This window comes from Capra hircus, chromosome 5, assembly GCF_001704415.2.
Source record: "Capra hircus breed San Clemente chromosome 5, ASM170441v1, whole genome shotgun sequence".
Classification (NCBI taxonomy): Eukaryota; Metazoa; Chordata; class Mammalia; order Artiodactyla; family Bovidae; genus Capra; species Capra hircus.
Genome location: NC_030812.1, coordinates 78,600,257 through 78,612,880, shown reverse-complemented (window position 1 = coordinate 78,612,880; position 12,624 = coordinate 78,600,257). Strand labels below are relative to the sequence as shown.

The window sequence follows — 12,624 nt, the reverse complement described above, 5'->3', positions numbered from 1 at the left end:
TCTTAGGAGCCTGCCCTATGTGACTCTGTGATCTTCTGATAGGTATTAAGACATAGGATCTATAAGATTATTGGTAATTGTTTCCATATTGAGTTCAGAGATCTTAGTCCATTAGCAATTCCCCAGAAAAATATAAATGAGTAGTAATTAAACAAGCAAATATCACGTACTGTTCAAGACGGATTTTGTCCCAAAGTGATAAGAGAATTTAGTAGTGGTTTATGATGGACCATCTTAGTCTAGAGACCCCATACGTGCACAAAGAATACTGGAGTGAGAAACCTAGATTTGTGATTTCTATCAAGAAGAAAACTGACATACAGGTTAGTTGTCCATTATGAACTTACAAGTTAAATGATATTAAAAAAATCTGTGTATTATAACATTAATTTATACATTCAACAGAAACACTTAAGAAAATATTATGTGAAACTAAATGGAAACAATTACCTGCTCAGCCAATAATGAAGCTAAGCTTGAATATGCATCTGCAAACTCTGGACCATATTTAATGGAATCCTTCAGTAAGGTGATAGCCTCTTCCTTTTTCTCCTGAGACCTATAGATTATAAGAGGGGAAAAAAGGATATTTTAATAAAACTTTAAATCCTCTGATTAGACTTGAAAATCTCATTTCTTTTAACAAAGATTAACGGATTCACTCTGGATTTTACTGCAAATAAATTAAACTAGACTTCCTCCAGGTGCTAACAAGTTTCTGTCTCCAAATTCTCAGTGGAAAGAGATATTAACATGTAAATGATGCTGAAGATTATTCACTGATTTCTCCACCTTCCATTTCCTGCTATGTGCTTTTTGAGAATTCTATTTAAAATTTTATAAATTGTTTAAATAGAAACTTTAACCTTCAGAGGAGCAATTTTGAGCACATGACCTGGGCAGCATGGGAGCCACTTTATAATGTGGAGAATGGCTCGAGCCCCTCTCATACTAGCTACACCACTGCAGGCTGGGGTCCTAATAGAAGCAAGCCAGACAAACTACCCATGTCCATCTTTGCTTTTCTAAGAGAGAGAGCTCTTATACATAATTTGTGAAATTATGAGATACTGGCTGGTAAAGAATGACGAGCTATTTTATCCTCATATTTTTATTGAAAATTGGTCTGATGGTCTTCTTTATTTTAGGTTTCTCCTAGTGACTACATTTTTCATTCAAAGAGGACTCAAGGCCTGAAAGTTATTATTTGGGTGAAAGTTCTCTTTCCTGTTAGTGCCATGGGGAAACATTGGGTCATTAGTATGACATCAGTGTCTTAGAAGCCAAAAATGCGCACTGGCAGTGATCAACGCTGCCATCAATGCAATGCCACAAACACTGACCACTTGCTAAACTCTAGACACTGTAATTGACAACAGAGGTGGAATAAAGAATAGAACCTGTAGAACTATGAAGGGCACATAGCCTAAAGGTCCCTCAACTTTATCAGTTACCAATGCTGAATTGTATGCTTATGTTTATATAGGACCAACAATCATTTATTCAGCACTGAATATATACCAAATGCTCTGGTCAGTTTTCATGTAACATTAATTCTCCCAACAATCTCATGCAGCAAGTATTATTATCTTATCATACTCATTTTTCTAATATGAAAATCTGGATTCAGAAAAGTTAAGCGACTCATCATGTTCATAGAACTATGACTCTGAGTCAAGCACCAGTGCTCTTCCCTCATACCGTATCTGCTTACTCTAATTGCTTAAAATCCACCTCTTATGACCTTGATGCTCAAAGTGTGACCCATGGATCAGTATCTTCAACATCACCTAACCTTTGGTTAGCAATGCAGAGTCTCAGGCCCCATTTGGAAGTAAAAAATTCAGACCCTTCATTCAAAAAAGATTCTCAGGTAATTTGTACACACATTGAGATTTCAGCAGCGCTGCTCCCTGAATTTTCAAAGGCACCTGAGAGTAACTCCTGCCACAAAACCTCTATATAGGGCTTCAGGCTCTATGGAATGAAGATCTACAGGGGAAACCCAGTACTGACTCCATACATTTGAGTTCCAAGTGGTAAAAGTAGCATGCTGCAAGGCTGTTTTCAATCACAGACCTTGGGAAAAAAGCCATGTTTCCAGCACAGATACTGTGTTTACTACCATTTGGTTTACAAACATTTATCACCATAAATTGTAGCTATTTCTCAGGGGATGTGGCTGTCCATGCTATCCTCTCCTTTTTGGGATCTAGCTAACTCCTACTGGGCTCCTCTTGATATCAAGGTGTAACACCTGCCTCCTTAAGTGGCTCGTCCTTGGGATGGGGCTTTAAAGATGTATAGTTTAACAAAGCTGCATTACAGCTCTTAGAGCTCTGAAAGCACTAAGTTGCTTTCTTGTTAATCCATTCATTTAATCGTTGAACATTCAAAGAGAGTCCATAAGACTCTATGGAAGTTCACTATGTGTACATACACTTGGGTTTCTCTTCTAAAATAAACTTTGAAGTAATTCTTCCATGGGCACATGTTTTTAAATAAAAAACATATTTTTAATCCTGGTAATTTAACTATTGATTTCATGGTTAGAAGAACTCTTCCCCCAAGGATTTTGTAAATCTTTATTAACATTAATTTGGAAATTTTCCTGAAATCCAAAGGAAGATACAGATTTAGAAAATTAAGGCTGAAATTCAAGCCCCGCAGGACATAATTTGGCTTGGATATTCTTTAAAATCAGCAAAGAAAAAGCCACAACAATTTGACAGCAAAGATTTAATGACTTGCATTTGTTATGACTCACATCAATTAGAATGACAGCTTAACCTTTTGTATATAAACTCAGTGAGATTAATTACCATGTGCAGTCCATGAATCTAAATACTTGAGGTTGTCCATTCACATTCATGTGACATATTGGAAAAGTTAGCATCAAAGTTATTCACAGGAAACTTTGAATTCTTTATGAAAAACTGTACCTCTATTAATCTCTTCAAGGACTGACTGATAAATTTTCAAGAAAACACCTCATCCTGTAATTTCATGTGGTGTATAAATATTACAAGATGCAAAGATTGGGGCAGAGGAGACTCTTCGTCTTGGCTCTGCATTCCTGGAGGACTCTGAATTTCCCTGGGAGCCTCTGACAGTCCTTAGTCCCCAGTAGGGGTCAGGCACATGCCAAGTTGACAGATAATTATAAATGTTTTTAAAGAAAGCCCAAGAAAATGAAAAGTGGAAATTCTGTTGCTGTTGTTTAGGTTCCTGAAAGGGAGAGGAATAGTAGGAAAAATATATTTCTCCTGTAGATCTTCGTTGTTCACCCTTTGGTAGGAGTTATGAAGCTGGTGTGCTTTTGAAACATTCAGTTCATTTCAGTTCAGTTGCTCAGTCACGTCTGACTCTTTGTGACCCCATGACCACAGCACGCCAGGGCTCCCTGTCCATCACCAACTCCCAGAGTCCACCCAAACCCATGTCCATTGAGTCTGTGATGCCATCCAAGCATCTCATCCTCTGTCATCCCCTTCTCTTCCTGCCCTCAATCTTTCCCAGCATTAGGGTCTTTTCAAGTGAGTCAGCTCTTCACATCAGGTGGACAAAGTATTGGAGTTTCAGCTTCAACATAAGTCCTTACAATGAATACTCAGGGCTGATCTCCTTAAGGATGGACTGGTTGGATCTCCTGGCAGTCCAAGGGACTCTCAAGAGTCTTCTCCAACACCACAGTTCAAAAGCATCAATTCTTCTGTGCTCAGCTTTCTTTATACTCCAACTCTCACATCCATACATGACCACTGGAAAAACCATAGCCTTGACTAGATGGACCTTTGTTGACAAAGTAATGTTTCTGCTTTTTAATATGCTGTCCAGGTTGGTCATAACTTTCCTTCCAAGGAGCAACTAACTGGCTTTTAATTTCATGGCTGCAATCACTATTTGCAGTGATTTTGGAGCCCCCCAAAATAAAGTCTGACACTGTTTCCACTGTTTCCCCATCTATTTCCCATGAAGTGATGGGACCAGATGCCATGATCTTAGTTTTCTGGATATTGAGCTTTAAGCCAACTTTTTCGCTCTCCTCTTTCACTTTCATCAAGAGGCTCTTTAGTTCTTCTTCACTTTCTGCCATAAGGGTGGTGTCATCTGCATATCTGAAGTTATTGATATTTCTCCTGGCAATCTTGATTCCAGCTTATGTTTCTTCCAGTCCAGCATTTCTCATGATGTACTCTGCATATAAGTTAAATAAGCAGGGTGACAATATACAGCCTTGACGTACTCCTTTTCCTTTTTGGAACCAGTCTGTTGTTCCATGTCCAATTCTAACTGTTGCTTCCTGACCTGCATACAGATTTCTGAAGAGGCAGGTCAGGTGGTCTGGTATTCCCATCTCTTTTAGAATTTTCCACAGATTTTGGGATCCACATAGTCAAAGGCTTTGGCGTAGTCAATAAAGCAGAAATAGATGTTTTCCTGGAACTCTCTTGCTTTTTGCATGATCCAGGGGATGTTGGCAATTTGATCTCTGGTTCCTCTGCCTTTTCTAAACCCAGCTTGAACATCTGGAAGTTCATGGTTCACGTATTGCTGAAGCCTGGCTTGGAGAATTTTGAGCATTACTTTACTAGCATGTGAGATGAGTGCAATTGTGCAGTAGTTTGAGCATTCTTTGGCATTGCCTTTCTTTGGGACTGGAATGAAAACTGACCTTTTCCAGTCCTGTGACCACTGCTGAGTTTTCCCAATTTGCTGGCATATTGAGTGCAGCACTTTCACAGCATCATCTTTCAGGATTTGAAATAGCTCAACTGCAATTCCATCACCTCCACTGGCTTTGTTTGTAGTGATGCTTTCTAAGGCCACTTGACTTCACATTCCAGGATGTCTGGCTCTAGGTGAGCGATCACACCATGGTGATTATCTTGGTCATGAAGTTCTTTTTTGTATAGTTCTTCTGTGTATTCTTGACACCTCTTCTTAATATCTTCTGCTTCTTTTAGGTCCCTACCATTTTTTGTCCTTTATCAAGCCCATCTTTGCATGAAATGTTCCCTTGGTATCTCTAATTTTCTTGAAGAGATCTCTAGTCTTTCCCATTCTATTTTTTCCTCTATTTCTTTGCATTAATTGCTGAGGAAGGCTTTCTTATCTCTCCTTGCTATTCTTTGGAACTCTGCATTCAAATGGTATATCTTTTCTTTTCTCCTTTGCTTTTTGCTTCTCTTACTTTCACAGCTATTTATAAGGCCTCTTCAGACAGCCATTTTGCTTTTTGCATTTCTTTTTCTAGGGGATGGTCTTAATCCCTGTCTCCTGTACAATGTCACGAACCTCCATCCATAGTTCATCAGGCACTCTGTCTATCAGATCTAGTCCCGTAAATCTATTTCTCACTTCCACTGTATAATCATAAGGGATTTGATTTAGGTCATACCTGAATGGTCTAGTGGTTTTCCCTACTTTCTTCAATTTCGGTCTGAATTTGGTAATAAGGAGTTCATGATCTGAGCCACAGTCAGCTCCTGGTCTTGTGTTTGCTGACTGTATAGAGCTTCTCCATCTTTGGCTGCAAAGAATATAATCAATCTGATTTCAGTGTTGACCATCTGGTGATGTCCATGCGTAGAGTCTTCTCTTGTGTTGTTGGAAGAGGGTGTTTGCTATGATCCTGCATTTTCTTGGCAAAACTCTATTAGCCTTTGTCCTGCTTCATTCCACATTAACTTATAGCAAATAATCACCTAAGCAGAACCTTCCTTGTCATATTGTATGTAATTAGTCTGTGAGAATTAAACTTCATTTCAACCTGTTTCTGAATTCAATAACATCCTTTTCATATCTGCATTATATATGGCCCATGTTTCTTTGTTAATTATCCTATATTAAAAAAACAAAGATGATATTCCTATAATTCTATTGGATTATTATTACAGCTTGGAGTGCATCTTACTCAGTTTCACTTGCTAACACTTTAGTTCATACCCCACTTCTAGTTCCCTCTTTGTCCTCCTTCTACTATATAGAGACAACTAAATGATGCATTTTTTTTTCCCCTAGAGTATTCCTCCCAACACATGGCCTCATATAAAAAAATCTTCATTAATTCCCTACTACTCACAGACACTTAGTTTAAAACCTTCTATAATATGGTTCTAAGCACTATTACAAACATACCCAGTGGTGTGGACTAGTGGGTATGAGTCTAGCCAGACTGAGTGACCTTTGATATCTATCCTACAGAACCCAAGAGATCACTACTCCAGTACATCTCTGCCCTCACTGTATGTTAAAATCACTTGGTGTACTCATATAGAGACCTTAGTGTTCTGAGATTGTAATGCTCTTACCAGCTCTGATTATCCTCTCACCAGAGCTCTTAACCATGTAACACAATCACAGACCATATATACGCTACCTTTCTTAAATTTTTACTTTATTTTGAGTCTCCACTAAGAAAAAAAGATAGTAGAGAAATAAAAGCCTTGCTCTGGCCTCCAAAGGGGCAACTGCCCCCTTGTTCTTCAGCTCAACATTCTGAAGAGCAACTAGGCTTGAGCCTACTTTGCTTCTGCAAGGTCCTGGCACTGCACCTAAAGGGCACCCCCACTGCCTCCAGCGGGAGGGTTGGAGTCTATCAGTGAGTGCTCCACACAGTCAAGTTTTCAAAGCTTCATGTTTCACAGCGCTCTTTGCTGAACATTTATTCACTGCTAAAGACAGAGTAAGTGATTCATTTGCATTATTTAATTCCCATTAAGCATTTTGAATTATGCATAATTATTTTCATTTTAAAGATTTAGAAAACAATATTAGTAACCACCAGTCCAACAAAAATTTTTAAAAACCCTGAGATTTTGAGTGCTCACAGGATTTGCTCTTAGCACACAGGTACTTTAACACTAGGATTCAACTTTGGAACTTCAAATTTAGCATGTTCCATCACTGGGCCATGATTGGCATTTCTGCATCCATTCTGTCACTCTCTGTCTGTGACCATTATTAGGCTGTAAGCTCCTTCATAGGCAGGACCCATGTCTTATTCATTATAGTTACTTCTTTCATCCCAGAGACTAGTAAGGTAATCTGTACAAACAGAAATCCAATAATTACTAAGTTATTTTTTAAACCATGGTTTTACTGTTTTCTACATTCCTAGATCTTTATAAGTCTTCTCAATTAAGCTTTAAAAAAAATAACAGAGGTGAGTGATATAATTATTTATTTTATATCTCTGTTTCTATAGCTCTTTCAATATTATAGAAGTGATCCTAGGAACAGAGAAGCACCCCAAGCCTTAGACTCATAAGAAAATTACAATATAGCTTCCATTTATTGAGCACTTCTTATTTACCAAGCACCGCTAAGCAGCTTCTCTGCATAGTAGCTAAAAGCACAAACTCAAAAACCAGAATGACTGGGTTCCAATATTACTGCTTTCTTTGGCAATTGTCTGATTTCCCTGTGTCTCTGGCACACAGTAGCTACCAAATGTTTTGGCTTTTATCAGCTTGTTAATGTTTCTAAAATCATCCATTAAACTTATATTCTCTCTTTAAAAATTAGTTTCTGAAACTAAGGAGAATGTAGTGCTTTTGAAATTCCTTCCAAAGTAATATACTTTTGTAGGGAGAGAGTAAAGGGTCAAAGTAGGTTATTAAAAATAGTTAATCCTACTAGGGGATTGTAAGTAGAAAAAAATATGTGAGACCCCTGTAAATTAATGATTACTCAAGAAAGCAGGTTCGCTTAACAACAAAACCAAGCAGGCTTGCTTAGCAATAAAACCATGTAACCGAAGCACGAGACATGCCCCCAAACAACAGAACAATGGCAGCGTGAGACCTACATCCTGCCCAGTGGACTCAGCAAGTTAATGATCTCTAGGACACGCTCTCTGCACACATAAAAAAAATAAAAATAATTTGTAGACCTTTTTTGACCATATAGGGACAAGAAAACTTCCCTGCTCAAGCTGGGAAAGGAGGTGATGATGGAAGCATGATGTCTACTCAGCAAAGTCAAAGAAGGTCTTCTCCACCTCTCCACTTTTTTTTTGATTAAAAAATTGTAGTCCACTAAGTTCTCAGGTGTGGCACTCTCTCACCAGCCTGCTTGTAAGCCTCCCAAGCGTTCTATTCTAATAAATCATTAACCTATTGCTTTGCCTCATGGTGAATTCTTTCTTGGCTGAGACATAAAGGACTACGGTGCCGGAGCTCTTCAGAGCCTCCCCTCTCCCTCCCCTGAAATGCCGCCAAACAGCTTTACTGTCACATTTCAGACTACTCGTAAGAAATTTAAGTTAGATGGTAGAGTAATTTTTCCTGTGTCTGGTCTGATATCACAAAGGGTTTTTAGTATAAAGTTGTCACCAAGTACACAAATGAATAGCGCTGCACTGAATGTAAAATAACCCAGTAACTGAACAGTCAAAACCCCTGGAAACCTCATTCTTAGGCAAATGCCAAGCTGAGAAGGCCTAAATGGCAGACTGATAGTTCAGAATCCACTCAGCTGATGTTGGAGCCACACGAAGGAGTGGGTCTTCATTTTGCAGGGGTGATGGCTAAAGGTGAACATTTAGGCAAGAAAGAATCGGGAGCAATTTTGAGCCTCTTTTTCAGTCATGCCAGGAAAGCTTCTTAGAAAAGAAAGGCTTAAGCAGTTATTTCCATGTAAAAACGAATAACAAGAGAGGCAGAAAATTTCAAAATAGACATTACAAAATGCTTAATAAAGGGAATTACCTATGTATTCTGACAGTACAGATCACCTCTGGGACAGCATTCGACAGTATTAAAACTCCCTAATGCATTCTTTGGGCTCTATAATAGGCAATTTAGGGAAATCCAAAGCCCATTACCAATGTAAGCCTCCATCTATATAGGAATACTCTGTTAGCCCTTCAGATGGAATTGACAAGTCAATTCAAAAGGTGGAAAACATGAAAGCAACATTTTCACCAAGCATGTGATTCACCAGGGATGTGTATTTCCTCTCAACAACCAAGCAAGTCCACAGGCTGTTTTTTTGAATTTCAGAGAAAAAGCTTTAAGTAAATAGATGGGGAAACAGAGGAAACAGTGTCAGACTTTATTTTGGGGGGGCTCCAAAATCACTGCAGGCGGTGATTGCAGCCATGAAATTAAAAGACACTTACTCCTTGGAAGGAAAGTTATGACCAACTTAGATAGCATATTAAAAAGCAGAGACATTACTTTGCCAACTAAGGTCTGTCTAGTCAAGGCTATGGTCTTTCCAGCAGTCATGTATGGATGTGAGAGTTGGACTGTGAAGAAGGCTGAGCGCCGAAGAATTGATGCTTTTGAACTGTGGTGTTGGAGAAGACTCTTGAGAGTCCCATGGACTGCAAGGAGATCCAACCAGTCCATTCTGAAGGAGATCAGTCCTGGGTGTTCTTTGGAAGGAATGATGCTAAAGCTGAAACTCTAGTACTTTGGCCACCTCATGTGAAGAGTTGACTCATTGGAAAAGACTCTGATGCTGGGAAGGATTGGGGACAGGAGGAGAAGGGGACGACAGAGGATAAGATGGCTGGATGGCATCACCGACTCGATGGACGTGAGTTTGAGTGAACTCTGGGAGTTGGTGACAGACAGGGAGGCCTGGCACGCTGCGATTCATGGGGTCACAAAAAGTCGGACACGACCGAGTGACTGAACTGAACTGAACTGAGCTTTTCATAACAGGTGAATAAATTGACAAAATGAAACCACAGTATATCCCCCATCTAATTAGGCATGGGCACACTTCTTTATCCTGAGGGCAGGAGAAAGGGGCAACAGAGAATGAGATAGTTGGATGGCATCAACAACTCAATGGACATAAGTTTGAACAAACTCTGGGAGCTAGTGGAGGACAGAGAAGCCTGGTGGCTGCAGTACATGGGGTCGCAAAGAGTTGTACACGACTTAGTGACTGAACAACAACAATTGACGTGGAAATTGATATCACACTGTGAGGCCTGTCAGAGCTTCTGTGAAGGCTTCTGCAGGTACTGATGGAACTATCAGAGAACTCCAGAAAAGTGGAAGAACCAGGGAGAAGTAAATCTGCTCCTGGGTTAGGCAATATTATTTCCTCTCTGTATCCTGAATGTCCTCATCTGTCAAACAGTCACCAGGTGAAGACTGATAATCCTCTAGGACCTAAAATATTCGGTCTTCACTTTTCCCTTAGATCAACTGTTCTCAAATTTTAGTGCTTAAGAATGAGTACTGGGAAGGATTTTCCTGGTGGTCTAGTGGTTAAGATTTCGCCTTCTAATTCAGGGGGTGTGGGTTCCAGCGCTGGCCAAGGAGGTAAGATTCCACATGCCTCACAGCACCCCCACCAAAAAAAGAAAAGAAATATATATATATATAATAAAAAAGCTGTATTATAACAAATTCAATAAGATCCTTAAAAAAAAAATCAATGCAGGTTTGGTATAAGGAAGGATCCCAGGCCTCCTAAGATTCAGTAGGTCAGGGGTAGGGTCCAGGAGTCTTAATAAGCCCCCTAGGTGATTCTATTGAAGGTGGTCTTCAGTCTATGATTTAAAAACTCTGTCCTGCTTACTATGTGGAATCTGCCTGATCAGTTGATCCTTGATATAAGGCTACATGTATCAGGATGAGGAAAGCTAAAAAAAGGAGAGATAAGATTTTCTGGAACAATTGGAGCAAAAAGATCACAGTGGCCAGCTGATGTGCCCAGATGAGCAACATTCCAGATGCCAAGTGATGTAGGGAGACTATAGATGGGGTACCTGGAGGGTGCCACTGCAACTGGAAGAGCAGCTGTTTTGCTCATAGAAGCTCTGTAGCCAAGTTCTTTTGTGTGTCCAAGTTTTAGTTCCTGTGTTGTCCACATATGTATCGACAGAAGTAAAAGTCTCCTAATATTTTGCAAGCAAAATTCCTCTCTCTTAGGTCTCCCTTAGGAACTTCAAAAAGGCTAAAATCCCTGAGAAGGGGATCCTGGGACTAATAACATCTTCCTCACTGATTTCATAAGAGAAATATTAACTAGAAATTAGATCATATTCATAATGTGCAAACTTTGCCATTGAATATTTGTAGTTTCACAGGGAATTTTCCCTTTGGTTATACAGCAGTGGGACTGTTTTTCTCATGTGTTAAGTGACAACATTCACCTCATCTCACTTTCCTGGCTCTGCCTCAGTGACAGATATTTAGCAAAAGCAAATAAAGCTTCAGCACGTTTTCCTTTGGTAATTAAGGTCCTGTTAAGTTTGTCAATTTAGAAAACTTCTTCAATCCCTGTGTAAAATCTCATGACACATTCATTTAAACTAAAAGCAGATGCTTGCTTTGAAAAAAATATTGACATTTGGGGAGAATTTAGGAAATGCAATAACAGAAATAAATGGATTTGGCAATCCCCTTGCATGCAGTAAAATTTCCTATTAACCACAGTGTGAACCTGGAGTGCTGGGCAGTCTCTTAACCACCATTCCTTTTCCTTTGCTGGGGTGTTTTGCTGTTGGATCCAGGAACAGTGTCTGTCACAAATGGAAAAGACGGTGACTTTAAGGGAGGGGCAGGGGATGCTGACAGATCTTTACCAGCTCCTCTGAAAAACTGAACTGTGAAAGTCAAATTGTGAATGTCTGACTAAAAGGCTGTCTTTACAGAGTGCATATTTTTCTGTGGCTCTAGTGTCTTCCCTAGCAGAAGGAAAATAAGAAAACTGGATCCTACCCTGTGTACCCTCTTTTATGTTCTAGTTTACTGGGTGATGCAACGGAAACCTAGTTTACAGGCACTTGCCCTAGTTTTTCTGCTTCATTCTTTATGGAAGCCACATAGAAGAACTGTCTGGAGGAGAGATTCATAGGTATTTGCGGTGAAGAATGAATGTTTTTTAAATTCAAAGCCATACTCACTATAGTTAGAGTTATGAGAGTAGATCCCCTGTACGTCTCCCTCCTGCTTGCAGTGGGTTTGCAGAACCAGAGTCAGGTGTCTGGAGCCATAGTGTAGGGGGTGGCGGGGGGCGGGGGCCTGCCCTGTGTGGTGTGGGTGGTCTTTAACACTTTTCTCCCAGCTGAAAGCCAAGGGAGGGAATGATGGACAGTTCTGACATGGTCTAGTCACCAAGCTACAGACATGGAAACAGAGCTCACACAAGGACCTCACACAGGGCTGGCAGGAGTGGGTCCTGAGAAAAGGTTCTTCCCAAGTCCCCTCCTCTTATGCTCCTTTGGCTCTTTATCTGCCTGGTGAGGTCCCTGCCCTGAACCCTGGCAGCAGGAAGCTTGTTCCTCATGGCCTTGCTCCTGCATGTGTGGAGCCAGTTCTGCGCCATGAGTGCACAGAGGTGGGCTGAGGGGTGGGGCAAGTCTCAAGTAGCATGTCTTCGAAGCAAACAAAATGCTGATGCTAAGCTCTTTAGCAGTTTGAAGGAAAGCAGAGAAATAATGTCCCCAGGTTGGTTCCTGGAAAATAAGGCAGCTGAGACTAGCTTGGTTTAGGCAGGATTCATTTACCCCATAGATAAAGGATCATCTGGATGATGCAGTGGAATGCATGTCCCTGGTTTAGGCTCAGGTGGATTGCTGTCTAAATCCCGGCTCTGCTCTCACCAGTTATAGGACTTGGGTTAGATGTTACACCTCCATGAGCCTCAGTG

General features: G+C 40.2%; 1 protein-coding gene across 1 annotated transcript in view; it reads right to left on the bottom strand.

Moving 5' to 3' along the window:
- Positions 1-12,624, bottom strand: part of TMTC1 (transmembrane and tetratricopeptide repeat containing 1) — a 318,214-nt gene that overhangs the window by 42,862 nt on the left and 262,728 nt on the right. The window contains exon 13 of the mRNA XM_018048363.1: positions 451-559. Within this exon, the coding sequence (XP_017903852.1) occupies positions 451-559 (109 nt within the window). The remainder of the gene's footprint in view (positions 1-450; positions 560-12,624) is intronic.